Raw genomic sequence first — 27581 nt, 5'->3', positions numbered from 1 at the left:
GGGGATAGTAAAGGATCCTTTTAGAGCATGTTGGATGAAAGGGGATTAGGGGATCCTTTTGGAGTATGTAATGTGAGGGGAGAGTATGGGATCGTTTGGGAGTATTTTGGGTGAAAGGAGAGTTAGGGGATCCATTGAGATCATGTTGGATGCAGTGAGAGTAGAGGATACTTTGGGAGTACGTTTGCTGAGGAGAGAGTATGGGATCCTTTGGGAGTATATTGGGTGAGGGGAGAGTAAGGTATCTTTTAGAAGTCTTTTGGATAAGGGGAGAGTAGGGGATTCTTTGGAATGATGTTATTTGAGGGGAAAGTAGGTGGTCCTTACATGTATGTTGGATGAGGGGAGAGTAGGGGATTCTTTGGAATGATGTTATTTGAGGGGAAAGTAGGTGGTCCTTACATGTATGTTGGATGAGGGGAGAGTAGGGGATTCTTTGGAATGATGTTATTTGAGGGGAAAGTAGGTGGTCCTTACATGTATGTTGGATGAGGGGAGAGTAGGGGATTCTTTGGAATGATGTTATTTGAGGGGAAAGTAGGTGGTCCTTACATGTATGTTGGATGAGGGGAGAGTAGGGGATTCTTTGGAATGATGTTATTTGAGGGGAAAGTAGGTGGTCCTTACATGTATGTTGGATGAGGGGAGAGTAGGGGATTCTTTGGAATGATGTTATTTGAGGGGAAAGTAGGTGGTCCTTACATGTATGTTGGATGAGGGGAGAGTAGGGGATTCTTTGGAATGATGTTATTTGAGGGGAAAGTAGGTGGTCCTTACATGTATGTTGGATGAGGGGAGAGTAGGGGATTCTTTGGAATGATGTTATTTGAGGGGAAAGTAGGTGGTCCTTACATGTATGTTGGATGATGGGAGAGTGGTGGATCCTTCGGTATTACATTATTTAAGGGGAGAGTAGGGGGTCCTGGGAAGAATGGTGGATGAGGGGAGAGTAGGGATCCTTTGGAAGTATGTTGGATGATGGAAGAGTACAGGATAATTTTTGAGTATTTTGGATGAGGGGAAATAAGGGGATCCTTTGGTATTATGTTAGGTGAGGGGAGAGTAGGGGATCCTTGGGAGTATGGTGGATGAGGAGAGAGAAGGGGATCCTTTGGTATTATGTTAGGTGAGGAGAGAGTACGGGGTCCTTGGGAGTATGTTGGATTAGGGGAGAGCAGGGATCCTTTAGAAGTATGTTGGATGAGCGGGACAAGGGGATCCTTTTGTTTTATGATAGGTGAGGGGAGAATAGGGGGTCCTTGGGATTGTGGTTGATGAGGGGACAGTAGGGATACTTTGGAAGTATGGTGGATGAGGGGAGATTAGGAGATCCTTTGGTATTATGTTAGGTGAAGGGAGAGTAGGGGCTCCTTGGGAGTATGGTGGATGAGGGGAGAGTAAAGATCCTTTAGGAGCATGTTGGAATAAGGAAGAGAAGGGGATCCTTTGGTATTATGTTAAGTGAGGGGAGAGTAGAGCCCCTTGGAAGTATGTTGGATGAGGGGAGTCAAGGGGATCCTTTGGTTTTATGATAGGTGAGGGGAGAGTAGGGGTCCTTTGGATTATGGTGGAGGAGGGGAGAGTAGGGATCCTTTGGAAGTATGTTGGATGAGGGGAGACAAGGGGATCCTTAGGTTTTATGATAGGTGAGGGGAGAGTAGGGGTCCTTTGGATTATGGTGGATAAGGGGAGAGTAGGGATCCTTTGGAAGTATGTTAGGTGAGGGGAGAGTAGGGGGTACTTAGGATTGTAGTGAATGAGGGGAGACTAGGGATGCTTTGGAAGTATGTTGGAAGAGGGGAGACAAGGGGACTCTTTGGTTTTATGATAGGTGAGGGGAGAGTAGGGGTCCTTGGACGTAAGTTGGATGAGGGGAGTCAAAGGGATCCTTTGGAAGTATGTTAGGTGAGGGGAGAGTAGGGTCCTTGGGATTATGGTGGATGATGGGAGAGTAGGGATCCTTTGGGAGTACGTTGGAAGACGTGAGAGAAATGGGTCCTTTAGTATTAAGTTAGGTGAGGGGAAAGTAGGGGTTCCCTGGGATTATGGTGGATGAGGGGAGAGTAGGGATCCTTAGGGAGTATATTGGAAGAGGGGAGAGAAGGGGATCCTTTGGTAATATGTTAGGTGAGGGGAGAGTAGGGGATCCTTTTGAAGTATGTTGGATTAGGGGAGAGTAGGGATCCTTTGGGAGAATATTGGATGAGGGGAGAGTAGGGATCCTTGGGGAGTATGTTGGAAAAGGGGAGACAAGGGGATCCTTTGGTAATATTTTAGGTGAGGGGAGAGTAGGGATCCTTTGGAAGTATGTTGGATGAGGGGAGACAAGGGGATCCTTAGGTTTTATGATAGGTGAGGGGAGAGAAAGGGGTCCTTGGGATTATGATGGATGAGGGGAGAGTAGGGATCCGTTGGGAGTATGGTGGATGAGGGGAGAGTACAGGATCCTTCGGGAGTATGTTGGATGGGGGGAGGATAGAGGATCCTTTGGTATTATGTTAGGTGAGGGGAGAGTAGGTAGTCCTTGAGAGTATGTTGGATGAGGTGAGAGTACAGGATCCCTTGGGAGTATGTTTGATGAGGGGAGAGTATGGGATCCTTTGGTATTATGATAGGTGAGGGGAGAGTAGGGAAGTTCTTTGGAGTATGGTGGATGGGAGAGTAGGGGATCCTTTGGTTTTATGATAGGTGAGGGGACATTAGGGGGTCCTTGGAAGTATGGTGGATGAGGGGAGAGTATGGGATCGTTTGAGAACATGTTGTATGAGGAGAGATTAAGGGATCCTTTGGGAGTATGTTGGATGAGGGGAGATTAGAGGATCCTTTGGGAGTATGCTGCGTGAGAGGAAAGTAGGGGATCCTTTGTGAGTATGTTGGGTGAGGAGAGAGTAGGAGATGCGTTGGAAGTATCCTGGATTAGGGAGAGTAAAGGATCCCTTGGAAGTATGTTGGGTGAGGGGATAATACGGGATCCTTTTGGGGCATGTTGGATGCAGGGACAGTAGGAGATTCTTTGCGAGTATGTTGGGTAAGCTGAGAGTATGGGGATCCTTTGAGAGCATTATGTGAGGGGAGAGTAGAGGATACATTGGGAGTAAGTTGGATGAGCGAAGATAATAGGATCCTTTGTGAGTATGTTAGGTGAGGAGAGAGTATGATATCTTTTAGGAGTCTATTTGGAGAGGGGAGAGTAGATCCTTTAGGAATATGACGGAAGAAGATAGAGTAGAGGATCCTTTGTGAGTTTGTTGCATGAGGGGGGCATAGGGAAATCACTGGGAGTATGTTGGATGAGGGGAGAGTAGGGGATCCTTTGGGATTATGTTGGGTAACAGGAAAGTAGGAGATCCTTTGGTAGTACGTTCGGTGAAAGAGAATATGGAAATCCCATCTATGTTGGGTGAGGAGAGAGTAGGGGATTCATTGAGAATATGTTGGATGAAAAGAGAATAAAGGATCCTTTAGGAGTAAGTTGGGTGAGAGAAAGTAGGGGATTTTTTGGGAGTAATTTGGATAAGGGGAGAGTCGGGGATCCTTTAGGAGTATAGAGGGTGAGGGGAAAATAGGGTATCCATTGGGAGTATGTTGGGTGAAAGGAAAATAAGGGATCCTTTGAGAGCATGTTGCATGAAGTGAGAGTATGAGATCCTTTGGGAGTATGTTGGGTGAGGGGAGAGTAGGGGATCCTTCAGGAGTATGTTGGGTGAGGGGAGAGTGGGGGATCCTTTGGGAGTATGCTGGATGAGGGGAGAGTGGGGTATCTTTGGGAGTAAGTTGGATGAGAGAGAGTAGGGGATTCTTTGGAAGTATGTTGGGTGAGGGTAGAGTAGGGAGTCCTTATAGAGTATGTTGGGTGAGGGAAGAGCAGGGGATCTTTTAGGAGTATGTTGGATCAGGGGAGGGGAGAGTGAGGGATTCTTTGGAAATATGCTGGATTAGGGAGTGTTAAGGATGCTTTGGGAGTATTTTGTACGAAGGGAAAGGATGGGATCATTTGTGAGTATGTTGGATGGCGGGAGAGTAGGGAATCCTTAGGGGGTATGTTGGGCAATGGAAGAGTAAGGGATCCTTTGTTAGTATGTTACGTGAAAGAGAATAGGGGATCCTTTCAAAGTAAGTTAGGCGAGGGGAAAATATTGACCCTTTAAGAGTACATTGAATGAGGGGAGAGTAGGGGATCCTTTGGGAGTATGTTGGATGAAGGGTGACTAGGGGATCCTTTCGGAGTATGTTAGAGGAGAGGAGAGTAGGAAATCCTTAGGGAGTGTGATATATAAGGGGAGAGTAGGGGATCATTTGGGAATAAGTTGGATGAGGGGAGAGTAGGGAATCCTTTGAGAGAATGTTGGATGTGTGAAAAGTAAGGGATCATATGGGATTACGTTAGATGAGGGGAGAGTAGTAAATCCTTTGGAAGTAGTTTGATGAAGGGAGAGTAGGGGGTCCTTTGGGAGTATGCTGGATGAGAGAAGATTAGGGGATCCTTTGGAAGTAGGTTGGATGAGGGAGAGTAAGGGATCCTTTGGGAATATGTTGGATGAAGGGAGAGTAGGGGATCCTTTGGGAATATGTTGGATGAAGGGAGATTAGGGGATCCTTTGGAAATATGTTGGATGAAGGGAGAGTAGGGGATCCTTTGGGAATATGTTGGATGAAGGGAGAGTAGGGGGTCCTTTGGGAGTATGCTGGATGAGAGAAGATTAGGGGATCCTTTGGAAGTAGGTTGGATGAGGGAAAGTAAGGGATCCTTTGGGAATATGTTGGATGAAGGGAGAGTAGGGGATCCTTTGGGAATATGTTGGATGAAGGGAGAGTAGGGGATCCTTTGGGAATATGTTGGATGAAGGGAGAGTAGGGGATCCTTTGGGAATATGTTGGATGAAGGGAGAGTAGGGGATCCTTTGGGAATATGTTGGATGGAAGGGAGAGTAGGGGATCCTTTGGGAATATGTTGAATGATGGGAGAGTAGGGGATCCTTTGGGAATATGTTGGATGAAGGGAGAGTAGGGGATCCTTTGGGAATATGTTGGATGAAGGGAGAGTAGGGGATCCTTTGGGAATATGTTGGATGAAGGGAGAGTAGAGGATCCTTTGGGAATATGTTGGATGAAGGGAGAGTAGGGGATCCTTTGGGAATATGTTGGATGAAGGGAGAGTAGGGGATCCTTTGGGAATATGTTGGATGAAGGGAGAGTATGGGATCCTTTGGGAATATGTTGAATGAAGGGAGAGTAGGGGATCCTTTGGGAATATGTTGGATGAAGGGAGAGTAGGGGATCCTTTGTGATTATGTTAGATGAGGGAAGAGTACAGGGTCCTTAGGGGGTGTGTTGAATGAAGGGAGAATAGTGGGTTCTTTGGGAGTATGTTGGATGAGGGGAGAGTAGGGGATCCTTTGGGAGTATGTTGTATGAGGGGAGAGTAGGGGATCCTTTGGAAGTAGGTTGGATGAGGGAGAGTAAGGGATCCTTTGGGAATATGTGGGATGAAGGGAGAGTAGGGGATCCTTTGGGAATATGTTGGATGAAGGGAGAGTAGGGGATCCTTTGGGAATATGTTGGATGAAGGGAGAGTAGGGAATCCTTTGAGAATATGTTTGATGAAGGGAGAGTAGGGAATCCTTTGGGAATATGTTGGATGAAGGGAGAGTAGGGGATCCTTTGGGAATATGTTGGATGAAGGGAGAGTAGGGGATCCTTTGGGAATATGTTGGATGAAGGGAGAGTAGGGGATCCTTTGGGAATATGTTGGATGAAGGGAGAGTAGGGGATCCTTTGGGAATTTGTTGGATGAAGGGAGAGTAGGGGATCCTTTGGGAATATGTTGGATGAAGGGAGAGTAGGGCATCCTTTGGGAATATGTTGGATGAATGGAGAGTAGGGGATCCTTTGGGAATATGTTGGATGAAGGGAGAGTAGGGGATCCTTTGGGATTATGTTAGATGAGGGAAGAGTACAGGGTCCTTAGGGGGTGTGTTGAATGAAGGGAGAATAGAGGGTTCTTTGGGAGTATGTTGAGTAAGGGGAGAGTAGAGGATCCTTTGGCAATATGTTGGATGAGGCTAGAGTAAGGGATCTTTTGTGAATATGTTGTGTGAGGTGATAGTAGGGGATCCTTAAGGAGTACAGTATATTGGATGAGGCGAAAGTAAGGGATCCTTTGAGAATATGTTGTGTGAGGAAAGCGTAGAGTGTCCTTTGGGAGTATGTTGGGTGAGAGTAGAGTAGGAGGTCTTTTGGCAATATGGTGGTTGAGGGGAGAGTAGGCTATCCTTTGGGAGTATGTTTGATGAGGAGAGAATAGGAGATTCTTCAGGAATATGTTGGATGAGGGGAGAGAAGGGGATCCTTTGCGCTTTTGATGGATGAGGGCAGAGTATGGAACCTTTTGGGAGTATGTTGGATGGAGGGAGAGTAGAGGGTTCTTTGGGAGTATGCTGGGAGAGAGGAGATTAGGGGATTGTTTGGGAGTATGTTTGGTGAGGGGAGAGTAAGGGATCCTTAGGGATTATGTTTGATGAGGGGAGAGTAGAGAGTCTTTTGGGAGTATGTTGGATGAGGAGAGAATAGCAGATGCCTTGGGAATATGCTGGATGAGGGGAGAGTAGAGAGTCTTTTGGGAGTATGTTGGATGAGGAGAGAATAACAGATGCCTTGGGAATATGTTGGATGAGGGGAGAGTAGAGAGTCTTTTGGGAGTATGTTGGATGAGGAGAGAATAGCAGATGCCTTGGGAATATGTTGGATGAGGGGAGAGTAGCGGATCCTTTGAAAGTATATTGGATAAGGGGAGAGTAGGTGATCATTTGGGATTATGTCGGATGATGGGAGAGGATCCTTTGGGAGTATGTTGGGTGAGCGGAAAGTAGAGGTTCCTATGGGAGTATGTTGGGTGAGAGGAGAGTAGAAGATCTTTTGGGAGTATGTTGATGAGAGGAGAGTTGCGGATCCTTTGGGAGTATGTTGGATGGGGAGAAAGTAGATAATCTTTTAAAATTTGTTGATGAGGGAGAGTAGGAGAACCCTTCGCAGTATGCTGGGTAAGACGGGAGTAGGGGATCCTTTTGGAGTATGCTGATGAAAGGACGAGGAAGATTATGAGAGAGAGAGAGAGAGAGAGAGAGAGAGAGAGAGAGAGAGAGAGAGAGAGAGAGAGAGAGAGAGAGAGAGAGAGAGAGAGAGAGAGAGAGAGAATGTCAGTCAACTACCTGAAATGAGCCAAAACAAGATCCCCCTGGGAGAGTGACGTAACAGACGTATGGAGGCGACGAGGAGGGCACCGACTCATATATGACCAAGGCCCCATTTTTAAGTTCTGCTCCTCGTTGGGCTTTCATCTGCCAGAACTCCTGAAGGGCTTCCACCACATTCACTGGAAAGGAAATTGAAAATAGATATGAAATTATATAGCCGAAAAACTTCCCGTATTCAAAGACGATTCTATATATTCAATCCTAAATCTAATTTCGTACTTACCAGCTATTTTTGATGGAATGAGAAAAAAAAATATGTGGACCGTTACCTTTAAATTAAGGCCCAATGACTGATAAAAATTCTTCGAAATGGTCTACAATAACGTATGAAAAGTAGCAATGAAATGGGCCACAAAAAAGGGATAAAATGTGCTGTAGCTAAACTTTGTGATATTGCAAAAGAAGAACAATTGATTCAAAGATGTATGATAACATAGAAAACTTTAACATAAAAATGAACATCTCAAACCATCGTGAGTTTGATCAAGCACAAACGTTTGCATTGGATGCAGATCAAATGGCCATTTTAGGTTAGTATTATTTTTACTGCAGTAGACAATATGACACTTCGATAGATTTTTTTACGTCTGTGTATGGTTTCTAAGGTATAATGGCCACTCGTGAATGAATGTCAGAAGCAAGGGGCAGTGACATTACCCTAGTTAGCAAGTCAATGTCCTAGAGACTGACCATATATACATATGATCAAAGCCATAACCCCTCTCCATCCAAGCTAGGTTCAAGTTATGGCTGCTGATGACTAAGCAGGTAGACCTAAAAGCTCCCTAAAAGCCCCCATCCTTAGTTCATAAGGAGGGTTAGATTGCAAACACTACAAGAAACTATCAAGCTCGAACCCCAGCCTGGCAAACCACCAAGCAAGGAAGTTTCCAATAGGCTACCACAACCATAATTCTGCCCTACAGGCTTCCAATTTCCTTGCCATGCATCTCCCTACAATAAATGTTTATCCCAGGGAGATTAAAGGTGGTGGTGAAACACAAATAATTCCACATAAGGCTTCTAACTTTACTCAGAAAGCTGTTCAAAGTAACCAAGCAATAAAAGCATTTTTTCCTTACTCTCCATTTTTTGAAAATCAGTTACTTTACTTTACTTTGACGGCTTGTTTTCCGGTCCCATACAGCATGGGAACCCTACTATCTACAGGGCCTCCACTGTCGTTCTACCTTGTTCGTTTAGAGTATTTAACGTTTCATATCATGTATTGTTCATTTACTATTAAATCGTCACTGCTATACGACTCACGGAATAAGAAAGTCTTCAGTTTCCTCTTGAAAGTAGTTCTTTCTAACATTTTGAGATTTAATTAACATTTATGTAAGTAACATTTATGAATGAGTCCGACACCCCACCAGACCTACCCTCTCTCAGTATGTGAAAGGTGTGTGTGGGGGGTATCATTTCAGTGATCTTTGCCTCGTCCAAGTTATTTAACCATGTTTCAGATAAGGCTAGAATGTCCAAATATTTCTCCTTTAACAATTCTCGAATTTGAGTAGTCTTATTACCTACAGATTGTAAATTAATATAGCCACAGTTTATGACATCCTTAGTAACCATAATCAGTATTTTCTGCAAGTCTTTTCAATTCCAAGTCATAAGCTTTGCAATCACTAGAATTTACTATGTGGTTACTTAGTTTGTTTAACTTTGTGCAGTTAATACACTTTGACAGTTACGAATACACTCCTTGGTGTAATGTTTTCCTGAACATTTCCCCCAGACTTTATCATCATTCTTAGACTTGCAATCTTTTTCAAAATGTCCATACCTCTGACAGTGGTAGCAGGTGATCACGTGGTACCTATCACGTACGATATAAGTAACCATCGTAACGAAACGTTGTCCCCATTATCATGAATAGCCCTCCGAACTTCAGGATCACATTTCAGCACATAGTGGGTGGTCCCACCTGAAGCATTTTTCTTCAGGACTACACTTATCTTCTCTTCTATATTTTGGATTTGGTCCAGGCAACAATTTCTTTGAATCAAAGCATTTACTACATCATTTTCATCATTGTACATATTGCATATCACTATTTTTGGTTTTAGTTTTCCGATTTTTCTCGTTTCAGTGTCAGCCACCAAAGTCTGAATTTTGTTTGCCACCTTTTCTCTGATCATTTTGTTTGCAAAATTTACAACATTTCCATTCGTAGTTGACCTCGTGTTAACTATAGGAATATCTTTAAGTGCTTGTTCAACCTCGCGTTTTCTTTCAGTAATTCTAGTTGTTGTATTAGTTGATTTAATTACCAATAGATTTTTTCCCTTAACTTTGTCAGCAAATGTCGGTTTTTCCCGTTTTTCGGTCCATCAATGTTTGAAGTGTTGCCTTAATTGATTCCATATTCATAGCAAGAATATCAACTCTCTCAGAGGTGTCAGTAGTCTGGGTGGAATTTGCTGCGAGTGCGCTATGGTCCGCAAGTTTGTTCTCCAAGTCAGCTATTTTCGCGTCTTGTTTGCTCAAGGCCTCTTCTCTCATATTCAAATCTTCCTTCAATTTTGATATATATAATTGACTTGTCTGGCTTCACCTACGCAGGGTGGGCAAGACCAATCTAGGTTCTTTCGTTCATTATCACTGATGCCTGTCACTATATACATAAATTTACATTTCTTATGATTTCTTATAAGTTAACAATGATCAAAGTTCATTTTGAACTTTTCTCATCAACGAATAGCTAAAGCATCATTCATGTCATATTTATCTATTTTTATAAAACTGTCCTGGTGTTATTATTGCTTTTACTTGAAGGTATGTTGACATCTACCCAAAATAAAAATGTCCCGTTCTCTCCTCCTGCATGAAGACCTCCCACCCCACTTTGGGAACAACCAACAGTTGAGTAAGTTTGATGACAATCATTGCAGGACTTATTATTACCTGCTGTTTTTCATTTCATCTCGCCGTCGGCGTCTAATAAGATGTCCTTAGTTCACCTGGTGATACAAATCAAATGCCAGTAGTTCATTTTGAACTACTAAAAGCACAATGTGACTTGAATTTTCCTGCCCTTGTGTAATGCAATCGTATACTGGCCGTAGCCTCAGTGTTGTATTTAATTATATGGAAAAAAATGTAGGCTAGTAACACCTTTACCTCTTTGCCTTTAGTTCAGACTTATTATTATTATTACTTACTAAGCTACAACCCTAGTTGGAAAAGCAGGATTCTATAAGCCCAGGGGCTCCAAAAGGGAAAATAGACCAGTGAGGAAAAGAAACAAGGAAAAATAAAATATTTTAAGAACAGTAACAACATTAAAATAAATATTTCCTATATAAACTATAAAAAACTTGACACAAAACAAGAGCAAGAGAAATTAGATAGAATAGTGTGACCGTGTCTACCGTCAAGCAAAATAACTATAACCCAAGACAGTGGAAGACAATGGTACGCAGGCTATGGCACTACCCAAGACTAGAGAACAATGGTTTTGATTTTGGAGTGTCCTCCTAGAAGAGCTGCTTACCATAGCTAGAGTTTCTGCTACCCTTACAAAGAGGAAAGTAGCCACTGAACAATTACAGAGCAGTAGTTAACCCCTTGGGTGAAGAAGAATTATTTGGTAATTTCAGTATCGTCAGGTGTATGAGGACAGAGGAGAATCTGTAAAGAATAGGCCAGACTATTTGGTGTATGTGTAAGCAAAGGGCAAGTGAACTATGTCCAGAGAGAAGGATCAAATGTAGTACTGTCTGGCCAGTCAAAGTACCCAATAACTCTCTAGCGCTAGTATCTCGCCGGGTGGCTGGTGCCTTGGCCAACCTACTACCATTATCTAGGATTCTAGGTAATCATGTCGAACCTTTATCATAGCAGGAATATATAAGATAAGATTACTTCGATACATCTTCAGGAAGCCAAGACTTCATGTTTTGATTGGCGATGAGCCCGAATCAATCGCCATAGCCTCTGTACCATGTTCTTCCACTGTTTGGGGTTATAGTTCTCTTACTTAAATTGTACACTCAGGGACACTATTCTACCTACTTCCTTATTTCCTTTCCTCGCTGGGCTATTTTTCCTGTAGGAGGAGTCCTTGGGCTTACTGTATAGCATCCTGCTTTGCCAACTCGGCTTGTAGCTTAACTAATAATAATAATAATAATAATAATAATAATAATAATAATGAGGATGATAATACCTTGTGGATTATTTTCGGCTGCTAGATGTGGAAACCGAGTCTTCCGAACGAGCTCCTTACACAGCAAAGAATAAAGTATAGGGAAACTTAATTTGTTAAGATATCCAAATAAATTAAGAGGTAAGTTTTTACTTCGTTTTCCTCTAAGTCTTCTCCAAATGTTTCACTTAGACCCATTCAGCTCACATTTCGTGTGAAGACCTTTTCCCTCTTAAAACAATCTAGAGAAAAATCAGTGGTGTTGAAATTATTATTTTAGTTCCTTTTTTTTATTTGAAGATAGCTATGGGTTTGAACTAGCGGTTGCTTGTTTAGTTTATTTTTGGTAGTTTTTTTTTTCCCGGTGTTCAAATTAATTTTGTTCTTGGTATCTGTAGTTTTGGTCGTAGGCTTCTTCAGTGGTTTTAACTTTGGTTGTCTAAGCCAATTCATTTAAAAAGACGAACACCGCAGTAATAATTTAATGTATTTTATAAAGTCATATCCCTCCGCGACTTGTTGAGTTGAGCAAAATAATAACAAATGTGATTCGTATTAGGAATCTTGCGTTATTACCGCTTTCATATGAGCGTTCCATTTGCCTAACTGGTCCCAGTTGACGTCTAGATACCGTCACAGTAACGAGACAGCCAGCAATTGGTGACTGGAGAAGAATTACAAAGTGAGAATGAAGAAAGGAACTTAAATTCTCGAACCTTGAATTAAAAGGTTCCTAGCCAAAGATGTTATGCAGGTAAGGAAGTGGTATAGCATTGAAAAACAATTGTAAACCACTGGAATGAATTGCACTATCATATAATTGCAATAGTGGCGAAACTTTGCTCACTAATAGTTAAATTCTTTGAGATTACAGTGCATAAAAAAAGAAAATCTTCGAATACAAAAGAACCACTTGAAATTTTTTCTTTTACAGTCTTGATCTTAATTTGAATCCGTTTAGATATGAACAATTCAAAAGTTGCATCAAACTACTTAGGTAAGTATCTAAATGCTATGAATAATTCTGTTGAGATATTTCAAGTTATTGTGTATTTTTGAACAAGTCATTTAGCATGCAAGATGGAAATCACTTTTTCATTGCACGTCAAAAGTTATGTTCTAATTACATGGGCGCCATTTTGATCCAAGACTACTTTGGTAATTTGGTTTCCCAGTACCACTACTGGGCTTATAGCATCCTGCTTTTCCAACTAGGGTTGTAGCTTAGCAAGTAATAATAATAATAATAATAATAATAATAATAATAATAATAATAATAATAATATAGTCGTGATAAACTATTTAATATACTTTTACTTTACTTTAACGGCTGTTTTTCCGGTTCCATACATATGCAGGGGAATCCTAATCTCTACAGGACCTCCACTATCATTTTATGTGGTTCGTTCAATTAAAGTAGTTTCACAGTCGACATTATTTACTAATTGATATGATTCCAATAACTCACTAAATGCTAAAGCATCGGGATTTGATGCGTCATCCAAAGGTTGAAATCTCCACAAATAACTAATTCATTTTTCTCCATGATGATCGTCTCCATAAGTTAACTGAATTCTTCAAAGATACTGGCATTTGTTCTTGGAGGTAAACTGTTACAAAAGATATTTTTCTGGGTTTTTTTTTTTTTTGCATAAAGTTTATTTCTATATATTCAAAGCTTGTTACGCTTGTTCTTTTTAACTTTTTGAAAATTTAGAAAATTTTATGAATGAAGAGAGACGGTATGTGAAAGAAGGCGTGTGAACTTAGCCTTGTCCTAGTTATTTGATCATGTTTCAGATAATGCTAGCATGTACAAATATTTCCCGTTTATCAGTTATCGATTTTGAATAGTTTTATTACCCATAAATTGCATATTTACATAGCCACAGTTGCCAATTTAGAATTTGTTGTATTTTTATGGCTTAATATGCTAATTAGGGTATTCCAGGCAAGAACTTTTAATTAATGTTGAGGCATTAAATTTGCTTGAAAGCGGTAATGCTTGTCTTACTACCCAGTTGCTAACCCAATGCTGACTTTCCAAGTCGGGTTCAAAGGTTTAAAGGCCGCTCATGAATGGCAGGGGCGAGGGATAGTGACATCGCCCTATAGAGCATGACAATGCCCTAGAGACTGACTATATATATATATATATATATATATATATATATATATATATATACATATATAGATATATATAGATATATATATATATATATATATATATATATATATATATATATATACGAGGTACGTTCAATATGTAATAAGAAAATGTCCGGAGAGACATTGAATATGATTTTATCGAAAAACTACTTCATGGTGAAGTACATATACATATACTCTATAAAATTACTAACTGACAATTTCCTATGTTTGCAGGTTTGAGTGCAGTTTTGAATGTGGTGGAACCAGTCTTATCTGGTTTGCCAATCTGTGAACACAATGCAAGATGCAGGGAAACTTGAAGCATCTTTGCTTTTTTGGGTCTGGGGGAGGTCGCGTGCTTCCACTGGGCACTCTGACGTTTGTTCTCAGGGTCATAGGTAAACACCCAACTCTCGTCACAAGTCATTACCTTATTCAGGAAAACTGAATCAGCATCTATCACTATGAGAATGCCAGTGCAAGAATCCGCACAAAACTGCTTCTGGTCGTCTGAGAGAATCTTCAGCACGAGCTTTGCACAGACTTTGTGGAGCTTCAGATCTTCGGTCAGAATTGTGTTTACTGTGCCAGTACTGATACCATCAGCTTCAGATATCATCCTCACAGATATTCGATGGTCTTGTAACATTAATCTTTGCACTTTCTCATTGTTTTCCTCCTTGCGTGCACATTTCGGTGCTCCAGATCTGGGTTCATCCTCAACCTGTTCATTTCCTTTAGAAAACCTGTTGAACCACCAATAGAAACTTGCTTGGCTCATCTGTTCATCCCCATAGGCCTCCATTAACATTCCACAAGCTTCTTGTTTGGTTTTCTTAAGTTTAACACAAAACTGGATGGCTTAATATTGCTCCAAGTTTCCCTACTTCTTGACACGTGTTCAAAGATCGGCAAACCAGATAAGACTGGTTCCACCACATTCAAAGCTGCACTCATACCTGCAAACATAGGAAATTGCCAGTTAGTAATTTTATAGAGTATATGTATATGTACTTCACCATGAAGTAGTTTTTCGATAAAATCATATTCAATGTCTCTCCTGACATTTTCTCATTACTTATTGAACTTAAATCGTATACATATGATCAGTGCCCAAGCCCCCTCTCCACCTAAGCTAAGACCAAGGATGGCCAGGCAATGGCTGCTGATGACTCCGCAGATAGACTTATAGTCTCCTTCAAACCTTCCATCCTTAGCTCACAAGGATAGTGAAGTTACAGCGACCAAAGAAACTAACGAGTTTGAGCGAGATTCGAACCCCAGTCTGGGGGTCCCCAGTCAAGGACGTTACCACATCGGCCACCACAACCAATGGCTATAGTGTTTCATTCAATATGGTTTCTGAATATTTACTGCTCTTTAGAGATTCTAGATGCTCACATAGAAACCTGAATTCTATATTTACTTTAGAACCTTCCGCTGCTTAACCCTTGAATTCACGCTCTCCTAGATGCTCTTTTAGACCAACTAGATGGTGAGGCAGAAGATTGAAGAAAAAACTAGGCTTAGATTGAAACGACCATAAGTAGTGGAAAACTTGCTTTCAGTTTAAGGGAAAATCCAAGACTATTGGATTATACAATTTTTAATTTTACCCAAGTTGAGATACTACCGCTAAAGTTATTATTATTATTATTATTATTATTATTATTATTATTAATATCTAAGCTACAACCCTAGGACAATGCTATAAGCCCAGGGGCTCCAACAGGGAAAAGTTGACCCGTGAGGAAAGAAAAAATAAAATGTTTAAGAGTAACAACATTAAAATAAATATCTCCTATATAAACTATAAACACACTAACAAAACAAGAAGAAAAGAAATAAGACAGTGTGCCCGCCCGAGTGTACTCTCAAGCACGAGAACTCTATCCCAAGGCAGTGGAAGACCATGGTAAAGAGGCTATGGCACTACCCAAGACTAGACAACAATGGTTTGATTTTGGAATGTCCTTATCCTAGAAGAGCTACTTACCATAGCTAAAGAGTCTCTTCTACCCTTACCAAGATTAAAGTGGCCACTAAACAATTACAGTGCAGTAACCCCTTTGGTGAACAAGAAACGTTTGGTAATCTCAGTGTTGTCAGGTGTATGAGGACAGAAGAGAATATGTAATGAATATGCCAGACTATTCGGTCTGTGTATGTGTTGGCAAAAGGGAAAATGAACCGTAACCAGAGAGAAGGATCCAATGTAGTACTGTCCGGCCAGTCAAAAGACCCCATAACTCTCTAGCGGTAGTATCTCAACGGGTGTATCTAATGTTTATTCTAATTTTATTATGTCTAAAATGTTCTATCTTATCTTTACAGAAGCGCATTCAGTGGCTTACAAAATCCGCTTCTTATCGGCATATGTGAATAATCGAGTTTTCTTAAAAAATTTGTGGTAGAGATACTTATTGTGGTCTCCCATAAACTTCTTGTGAACCATTTTCTTTCATCACGACTGAAAAAACGTATGTTGCGTTTCTCTAACTTATACTTATCAAATTTCTTTGTTCGTTTATATATTTAGAATTTTCATGTTATAGTTATAATGAATGATGCAAAAAGTGTCAAAAAAACGGTAACTAAATATGCCCGAAGGGAAAAATTTGCCCATAAAATATTCAGACACGAATATATCATGCTATTACTATCTTACTCATGTGTGGGCATTTGTTACATACAGCATATATATCACGAGATTTGAGGGAAGGGACTTACCAATCGTTAGTAAATGATAAGATGACTATGTTCTCACAATCTCCGCGTTGAAGGAAATTACCAATAAAAGCCCATACCTATGCAAACTGAAATATATTCAGCTGATCGCAACAAGCTATAGAAGAAATTATTGGCCAGTATTTCTTTGTCTACTCGTTTATATAATGAACATTTTTCATGTTACATTCATGTTTAAAGATATATGGAGTATCAGAGACGACGGCTAACTATGCCTGAAGAGTAAAATTTGGGCAAAGAGCCAGCAGACAAGAATAAATTGTTAGTAAAGCACACTCATGTGCAAGTATTTGGTATACGTAGCGTATAAGGATGGGGTTCACCACTGTTTAATCAATAACCCTAAAATAAAATTATGTTCATATAATCCCTAGCGGTGAGGTATAATGATCTCTCAAAGCCCAAACTAACCCCTAATAAAGTTAATCAAACAATTTCTATAAAAAAAACTTTAACGGGCAAATCTTTAACCTCAATTGATGTAATTTTCAGAGAAAAAATCTCAACTCCATTTTTGCTTATGGACAAACATTTACCATTTATATATGGAAAGATGAGAAATCTTATATTGTATAAAATTCATAGACGGTATTTGCAAAATTCTCAAAACTTACTTTTTATCAAAACTAATTTATGAAAAATGCCAATCTTTACAAACATTGTCAATATGTTTGAATAGAAAAAAAAATAAATTAGGAAAAAAAAAATTCTAAAGATATTTTGATATAAATAATAAAAAAGTCGGTTGAGAAACAAAAAATGAGATCAAGTTTGAAATATCACGAAAATAGAACTGTTTCAACGGGACAGAGACACGCTCACCTTAAGAATTGTATTGATTGTCGGAATTATATCTAAAAGAGTTAAAGAGTCATAAGGATGGCATATCTGGAGGAGTTAAGATTCATAAGGACAACATAGTTGAAAGAGTTGAGATTCACAAGGATGGCATATTCGAAAGTTAAGAATCATAAGAACTATGTATATGAAAGAGTTAATATTCATACAGATGGCATATTTGAAAGAGTTAAGTATTAAGGGCGACATATTTGAAAGAGTTAAGTATTAAGGGCGACATATTTCAAAGTAAATTTCATAAGGACTACATATCTGAATGAGTTAATACTTTTAAAGATGGCACATCTAAAACAACTGAGATTCGTATGGACAGCAGATCTGAAACGATTAAGATTCGATAAGAAAGGCTTTCTAAAACAGTCAAGATTCGTAATGACAGCATATCTAAATCAGTTAAGATTTGTAAGGACTGCATATATAAAACTGTTCAGATTCGTAAGGACTACATATCTAGAACAGTTAAGATTTGTATGGACAGCATATTTAAAACAGTTAAGAGTCATAAGGACAGCATACCTAAAACAGTTAAGATTCGTAACAACAGCATATCCAAAACATTCAAGATTTGGAAAGACAGCATATCCACAACAGTTAAGATTCGTAAGAACAGCATATCTAAAAGTCGAGATTCGTAACAACAGAAAATCCACAAATTAAGATTCGTAACGACAGCATATCCAAAACAGTTAAGATTCGTAACGACAGCATATCCAAAACAGTTAAGATTCGTAAGAAAAACATATCTAAAAGCCAAGATTCATAACGACAGAAAATCCATAACAGTTAAGATTCACAAGGATAGCATATCTAAAATAGTTAAGATTCATGATGACAGCATATCCACAACAGTTAAGATTCGTGAGGACAGCATATCTAAAAAAGTTAAGATTCGTAACAACAGCATATCTAAAACAGTTAAGATTCGTAACAACAGCATATCCAAAACATTCAAGATTCGGAAAGACAGCATATCCACAACAGTTAAGATTCGTAAGAACAGCATATCTAAAAGTCGAGATTCGTAACAACAGAAAATCCACAAATTAAGATTCGTAACGACAGCATATCCAAAACAGTTAAGATTCGTAACGACAGCATATCCAAAACAGTTAAGATTCGTAACGACAGCATATCCAAAACAGTTAAGATTCGAAAGAACAACATATCTAAAAGCCAAGATTCATAACGACAGATAATCCATAACAGTTAAGATTCACAAGGATAGCATATCTAAAATAGTTAAGATTCATGATGACAGCATATCCACAACAGTTAAGATTCGTAAGGACAGCATATCTAATACAGTTAAGATTCATAATGACAGCATATCCACAACAGTTAAGATTCGTAAGAACAGCATATCAAAAAGTTAAGATTCGTAACGACAGAAAATCCACAAATTAAGATTTGTAACGACAGCATATCCAAAACAGTTAAGATTCGTAACGACAGCATATCCACAACAGTTAAGATTAAGATTCGGAAGGACAGCATGTCTAAAAGAGTTAAGATTCGTAACGACAGCAAATCCAAAACAGTTAAGATTCATAATGACAGCATATCCACAACAGTTAAGATTCGTAAGAACAACATATCTAAAAGCCAAGATTCATAACGACAGAAAATCCATAACAGTTAAGATTCACAAGGATAGCATATCTAAAATAGTTAAGATTCATGATGACAGCATATCCACAACAGTTAAGATTCGTAAGGACAGCATATCTAATACAGTTAAGATTCATAATGACAGCATATCCACAACAGTTAAGATTCGTAAGAACAGCATATCAAAAAGTTAAGATTCGTAACGACAGAAAATCCACAAAAGTTAAGATTCGTAAGGACAGCATATCTACAATAGTTAAGATTCGTAACGACAGCATATCCACAACAGTTGAGATTCGTAAGGACAGCATATCTAAAAGTCAAGATTCGTAACGACAGAAAATCCACAAATTAAGATTTGTAACGACAGCATATCCAAAAAAGTTAAGATTCGTAACGACATCATATCCACAACAGTTAAGATTAAGATTCGGAAGGACAGCATGTCTAAAAGCGTTAAGATTCGAAACGACAGCATATCCACAACAGTTAAGATTAAGATTCGGAAGGACAGCATGTCTAAAAGCGTTAAAATTCGTAACGACAGCAATTCCACAACAGTTAAGATTCGGAAGGTCAGCATATCTGAAACAGTTAAGATTCGTAACGACAGCAATTCCACAACAGTTAAGATTCGTAACGACAGCATATCCACAGCAGTTAAGATTCGTAAAGACAGCATATCTAAAACAGTTAATATTCGTAACGACACCATATCCACAACAATCAAGATTCGTGAGGACAGCATATCTAATACAGTTAAGATTCGTAACGACAGCATATCCACAACAGTCAAGATTCGTGAGGACAGCATATCTAATACAGTTAAGATTCGTAACGACAGCATATCCACAACAGTCAAGATTCGTGAGGACAGCATATCTAATACAGTTAAGATTCGTAACGACAGCATATCCACAACAGTCAAGATTCGTGAGGACAGCATATCTAAAACAGTTTAGATTCGTAACGACAGCATATCCACAACAGTCAAGATTCGTAAGGACAGCATATCTAAAACAGTTAAGATTCCTGATGACAGCATATCCACAACAGTTAAAATTCGTAAAGACAGCATATCTAAAACAGTTAAGATTCGTAACGACAGCAATTCCACAACAGTTAAGATTCAGAAGGTCAGCATATCTAAAACAGTCAAGATTCGTAACGACAGCAATTCCACAACAGTTAAGATTCGGAAAGACAGCATATCTAAAACAGTTAAGATTCATAACGACAGCATATCCACAACAGTTAAGATTCATAAAGACAGCATATCTAAAACAGTTAAGATTCGTAACAACACCATATCCACAACAGTCAAGATTCGTGAGGACAGCATATCTAATACAGTTAAGATTCGTAACGACAGCATATCCACAACAGTCAAGATTCGTGAGGACAGCATATCTAATACAGTTAAGATTCGTAACGACAGCATATCCACAACAGTCAAGATTCGTGAGGACAGCATATCTAATACAGTTAAGATTCGTAACGACAGCATATCCACAACAGTCAAGATTTGCGAGGACAGCATATCTAAAACAGTTTAGATTCGTAACGACAGCATATCCACAACAGTCAAGATTCGTAAGGACAGCATATCTAAAACAGTTAAGATTCCTGATGACAGCATATACACAACAGTTAAAATTCGTAAAGACAGCATATCTAAAACAGTTAAGATTCGTAACAACAGCATATCCACAACAGACAAGATTCGTAAGGACAGCATATCTAAAACAGTTAAGATTCGTAACAACAGCATATCCACAACAGTTAAGATTCGGAAGGACAGCATATCTAAAAGAGTTAAGATTCGTAACGACAGCATATCCACAACAGTTAAGATTCGGAAGGACAGCATATCTAAAAGAGTTAAGATTCGTAACGACAGCATATCCACAACAGTTAAGATTTGTAAGGACAGCATATCTAAAACAGTTTAGATTCGTAACGACAGCATATCCAAAACATTCAAGATTCGTAAAGACAGCATATCTAAAAGAGTTAAGATTCGTAACGACAGCATATCCACAACACACAAGATTCGTAAGGACAGCATATCTAAAACAGTTAAGATTCGTAACAACAGCATATCCAAAACAGTTAAGATTCGTAATGACAGCATATCCACAACAGACAAGATTCGTAAGGACAGCATATCTAAAACAGTTAAGATTCGTAACAACAGCATATCCAAAACAATTAAGATTCGTAGGGACTGCATATCTAAAACAGTTAATATTTGTAAGAACTGCATATCTAAAACAGTTAAGATTCATAAGGACAGCATATATAAAAAAGTTAACATTCGTAAGGACGGCATATCTAAAAAATTTAAGATTCGTAACGACAGCATACCCACAACAGTTAAGATTCGGAAAGACAGCATATCTAAAACAGATAAGATTCATAAGGACAGCATATCTAAAACAGTTAAGATTCGTAAGAACTACATATCTAAAACAGTTAATATTCGTAAGGACAGCAAATCCACAACAGTTAAGATTCGGAAGGACAGCATATCTAAAACAGATAAGATTCATAAGGACAGCATATCTAAAACAGTTAAGATTCGTAAGAACTACATATCTAAAACAGTTAAGATTCGTAACGACAGCAAATCCACAACAGTTAAGATTCGGAAGGACAGCATATCTAATACAGTTAAGATTCATAATGACAGCATATCCACAACAGTTAAGATTCGTAAGGACAGCATATCTAATACAGTTAAGATTCATAATGACAGCATATCCACAACAGTTAAGATTCGTAAGGACAGCATATCTAATACAGTTAAGATTCATAATGACAGCATATCCACAACAGTTAAGATTTGTAAGGACAGCATATCTAAAAGTCAAGATTCGTAACGACAGAAAATCCACAAGTTAAGATTCGTAACGGCAGCATATCCAAAACAGTTAAGATTCGTAACGACATCATATCCACAACAGTTAAGATTCATAACGACAGCATATCCAAAAGAGTTAAGATTCGTAACGACAGCATATCCACAACAGTTAAGATTCGGAAGGACAGCATATCCAAAAGAGTTAAGATTCGTAACGACAGAATATCCACAACAGTTAAGATTCGTAAGGACAGCATATCCAAAACAGTTAAGATTCGTAACGACAGCATATCCACAACAGTTAAGATTCGGAAGGAAAGCATATCCAAAACAGTTAAGATTCGTAACGACAGCATATCCACAACAGTTAAGATTCGGAAGGACAGCATATCCGAAAGAGTTAAGATTCGTAACGACAGCATATCCACAACAGTTAAGATTCGGAAGGACAGCATATCCGAAACAGTTAAGATTCGTAACGACAGCAATTCCACACCAGTCAAGATTCGGAAGGACAGCATATCTGAAACAGTTTAGATTCGTAACGACAGCATATCCACAACAGTTAAGATTCGGAAGGACAGCATATCTGAAACAGTTTAGATTCGTAACGACAGCAATTCCACACTAGTCAAGATTAGGAAGGACAGCATATCTGAAACAGTTTAGATTCGTAACGACAGCATATCCACAACAGTTAAGATTCGGAAGGACAGCATATCTAAAACGGTTTAGATTCGTAACGACAGCAATTCCACACCAGTCAAGATTCGGAAGGACAGCCTATCTGAAACAGTTTAGATTCGTAACGACAGCATATCCACAACAGTTAAGATTCGGAAGGACAGCATATCTGAAACAGTTTAGATTCGTAACGACAGCATATCCACAACAGTTAAGATTCGGAAGTACAGCATATCTGAAACAGTTTAGATTCGTAACGACAGCATATCCACAACAGTTAAGATTCGGAAGGACAGCATATCTAAAACAGTTTAGATTCGTAACGACAGCAATTCCACACCAGTCAAGATTCGGAAGGACAGCATATCTGAAACAGTTTAGATTCGTAACGACAGCATATCCACAACAGTTAAGATTCGGAAGGACAGCATATCTGAAACAGTTTAGATTCGTAACGACAGCAATTCCACACCAGTCAAGATTCGGAAGGACAGCATATCTGAAACAGTTTAGATTCGTAACGACAGCATATCCACAACAGTTAAGATTCGGAAGGACAGCATATCTAAAACAGTTAAGATTCGTAACGAGAGCATATCCACAACAGTTAGGATTCGTAAGAACAACATATCTAAATGCCAAGATTCATAACGACAGAAAATCCATAACAGTTAAGATTCACAAGGATAGCATATCTAAAATAGTTAAGATTCATGATGACAGCATATCCACAACAGTTAAGATTCGTAAGGACAGCATATCTAATACAGTTAAGATTCATAATGACAGCATATCCACAACAGTTAAGATTCGTAAGAACAGCATATCAAAAAGTTAAGATTCGTAACGACAGAAAATCCACAAAAGTTAAGATTCGTAAGGACAGCATATCTACAATAGTTAAGATTCGTAACGACAGCATATCCACAACAGTTGAGATTCGTAAGGACAGCATATCTAAAAGTCAAGATTCGTAACGACAGAAAATCCACAAATTAAGATTTGTAACGACAGCATATCCAAAACAGTTAAGATTCGTAACGACATCATATCCACAACAGTTAAGATTAAGATTCGGAAGGACAGCATGTCTAAAAGCGTTAAGATTCGTAACGACAGCAATTCCACAACAGTTAAGATTCGGAAGGTCAGCATATCTGAAATAGTTAAGATTCGTAACGACAGCAATTCCACAACAGTTAAGATTCGTAACGACAGCATATCCACAACAGTCAAGATTCGTGAGGACAGCATATCTAATACAGTTAAGATTCGTAACGACAGCATATCCACAACAGTCAAGATTCGTGAGGACAGCATATCTAATACAGTTAAGATTCGTAACGACAGCATATCCACAACAGTCAAGATTCGTGAGGACAGCATATCTAATACAGTTAAGATTCGTAACGACAGCATATCCACAACAGTCAAGATTCGTGAGGACAGCATATCTAAAACAGTTTAGATTCGTAACGACAGCATATCCACAACAGTCAAGATTCGTAAGGACAGCATATCTAAAACAGTTAAGATTCCTGATGACAGCATATCCACAACAGTTAAAATTCGTAAAGACAGCATATCTAAAACAGTTAAGATTCGTAACGACAGCAATTCCACAACAGTTAAGATTCGGAAGGACAGCATATCTAAAACAGTTAAGATTCGTAACGACAGCAATTCCACAACAGTTAAGATTCAGAAGGTCAGCATATCTAAAACAGTCAAGATTCGTAACGACAGCAATTCCACAACAGTTAAGATTCGGAAAGACAGCATATCTAAAACAGTTAAGATTCATAACGACAGCATATCCACAACAGTTAAGATTCGTAAAGACAGCATATCTAAAACAGTTAAGATTCGTAACGACACCATATCCACAACAGTCAAGATTCGTGAGGACAGCATATCTGATACAGTTAAGATTCGTAACGACAGCATATCCACAACAGTCAAGATTCGTGAGGACAGCATATCTAATACAGTTAAGATTCGTAACGACAGCATATCCACAACAGCCAAGATTCGTGAGGACAGCATATCTAATACAGTTAAGATTCGTAACGACAGCATATCCACAACAGTCAAGATTCGCGAGGACAGCATATCTAAAACAGTTTAGATTCCTAACGACAGCATATCCACAACAGTCAAGATTCGTAAGGAAAGCATATCTAAAACAGTTAAGATTCCTGATGACAGCATATCCACAACAGTTAAAATTCGTAAAGACAGCATATCTAAAACAGTTAAGATTCGTAACGACAGCATATCCACAACAGACAAGATTCGTAAGGACAGCATATCTAAAACAGTTAAGATTCGTAACGACAGCATATCCACAACAGTTAAGATTCGGAAGGACAGCATATCTAAAAGAGTTAAGATTCGTAACGACAGCATATCCACAACAGTTAAGATTCGGAAGGACAGCATATCTAAAACAGTTAAGATTCGTAACGACAGCATATCCACAACAGTTAAGATTTGTAAGGACAGCATATCTAAAACAGTTTAGATTCGTAACGACAGCATATCCAAAACATTCAAGATTCGTAAAGACAGCATATCTAAAAGAGTTAAGATTCGTAACGACAGCATATTCACAACAGTTAAGATTCGTAAAGACAGCATATCTAAAACAGTTAAGATTCGTAACGACAGCATATCCACAACAGACAAGATTCGTAAGGACAGCATATCTAAAACAGTTAAGATTCGTAACAACAGCATATACAAAACAGTTAAGATTCGTAATGGCTGCATATCTAAAACAGTTAAGATTTGTATGGACAGCATATTTAAAACAGTTAAGATTCATAAGGACAGCATATCTAAAACAATTAAGATTCGTAGCGTAGGGACTGCATATCTAAAACAGTTAATATTTGTAAGAACTGCATATCTAAAACAGTTAAGATTCGTAAGGACAGCATATATAAAAAAGTTAACATTCGTAAGGACGGCATATCTAAAAAAGTTAAGATTCGTAACGACAGCATATCCACAACAGTTAAGATTCGGAAAGACAGCATATCTAAAACAGATAAGATTCATAAGGACAGCATATCTAAAACAGTTAAGATTCGTAAGAACTACATATCTAAAACAGTTAAGATTCGTAAGGACAGCGAATCCACAACAGTTAAGATTCGGAAGGACAGCATATCTAAAACAGATAAGATTCATAAGGACAGCATATCTAAAACAGTTAAGATTCATAAGAACTACATATCTAAAACAGTTAAGATTCGTAACGACAGCAAATCCACAACAGTTAAGATTCGGAAGGACAGCATATCTAATACAGTTAAGATTCATAATGACAGCATATCCACAATAGTTAAGATTCGTAAGGACAGCATATCTAATACAGTTAAGATTCATAATGACAGCATATCCACAACAGTTAAGATTCGTAAGGACAGCATATCTAATACAGTTAAGATTCATAATGACAGCATATCCACAACAGTTAAGATTCGTAAGAACAGCATATCTAAAAGTTGAGAATCGTAACGACAGAAAATCCACAACAGTTAAGATTCATAACGGCAGCATATCTAAAACGGTTAAGATTCATAAGGAAACCATATCTTAAAATGTCAAGATTCGTAATGACAGCATATCCATAACAGTTAAGATTCGGAAGGACGGCATATCCACAATCGTTAAGATTCGTAACAACAGCATATCTAAAACAGTTGAGATTCGTAACGACAGCAAAACCACAACAGTTAAGATCCGAAAGGACAGCATAATCTAAAACAGTTAAGATTCATAATGACAGCATATCCACAACAGTTAAGATTCGGAAGGACAGCATATCCAAAAGAGTTAAGATTCGTAACGACAGAATATCCACAACAGTTAAGATTCGTAAGGACAGCATATCCAAAACAGTTAAGATTCGTAACGACAGCATATCCACAACAGTTAAGATTCGGAAGGACAGCATATCCGAAACAGTTAAGATTCGTAACGACAGCATATCCACAACAGTTAAGATTCGGAAGGACAGCATATCCGAAACAGTTAAGATTCGTAACGACAGCATATCCACAACAGTTAAGATTCGGAAGGACAGCATATCCGAAACAGTTAAGATTCGTAACGACAGCATATCCACAACAGTTAAGATTCGGAAGGACAGCATATCCGAAACAGTTAAGATTCGTAACGACAGCATATCCACAACAGTTAAGATTCGGAAGGACAGCATATCCGAAACAGTTAAGATTCGTAACGACAGCATATCCACAACAGTTAAGATTCGGAAGGACAGCATATCCGAAACAGTTAAGATTCGTAACGACAGCATATCCACAACAGTTAAGATTCGGAAGGACAGCATATCCGAAACAGTTAAGATTCGTAACGACAGCATATCCACAACAGTTAAGATTCGGAAGGACAGCATATCCGAAACAGTTAAGATTCGTAACGACAGCATATCCACAACAGTTAAGATTCGGAAGGACAGCATATCCGAAACAGTTTAGATTCGTAACGACAGCAATTCCACACCAGTCAAGATTCGGAAGGACAGCATATCCGAAACAGTTTAGATTCGTAACGACAGCAATTCCACACCAGTCAAGATTCGGAAGGACAGCATATCCGAAACAGTTTAGATTCGTAACGACAGCAATTCCACACTAGTCAAGATTCGGAAGGACAGCATATCTGAAACAGTTTAGATTCGTAACGACAGCATATCCACAACAGTGAAGATTCGGAAGGACAGCATATCTGAAACAGTTTAGATTCGTAACGACAGCAATTCCACACCAGTCAAGATTCGGAAGGACAGCATATCTGAAACAGTTTAGATTCGTAACGACAGCATATCCACAACAGTCAAGATTCGGAAGGACAGCATATCTGAAACAGTTTAGATTCGTAACGACAGCATATCCACAACAGTTAAGATTCGGAAGGACAGCATATCTGAAACAGTTTAGATTCGTAACGACAGCATATCCACAACAGTTAAGATTCGGAAGGACAGCATATCTAAAACAGTTTAGATTCGTAACGACAGCAATTCCACACCAGTCAAGATTCGGAAGGACAGCATATCTGAAACAGTTTAGATTCGTAACGACAGCATATCCACAACAGTTAAGATTCGGAAGGACAGCATATCTGAAACAGTTTAGATTCGTAACGACAGCAATTCCACACCAGTCAAGATTCGGAAGGACAGCATATCTGAAACAGTTTAGATTTGTAACGACAGCATATCCAC

The 27581-nt window shown here is 38.9% G+C and overlaps 1 protein-coding gene across 1 annotated transcript in view; it reads right to left on the bottom strand.

The window, feature by feature from the left end:
- The window catches only part of LOC137655751 (protein limb expression 1 homolog), a 547460-nt gene that overhangs the window by 50129 nt on the left and 469750 nt on the right, over positions 1 to 27581 (bottom strand). Inside the window, 1 exon segment of the mRNA XM_068389823.1 lies at positions 7209 to 7372. Coding sequence (XP_068245924.1) covers positions 7209 to 7372 — 164 coding nt within the window.

The sequence above is a fragment of the Palaemon carinicauda genome, chromosome 16, assembly GCF_036898095.1.
Source record: "Palaemon carinicauda isolate YSFRI2023 chromosome 16, ASM3689809v2, whole genome shotgun sequence".
Lineage (NCBI taxonomy): Eukaryota > Metazoa > Arthropoda > Malacostraca > Decapoda > Palaemonidae > Palaemon > Palaemon carinicauda.
Note: the sequence above shows the minus strand (reverse complement) of the source record. Positions and strands in the feature narration are given on the sequence as shown.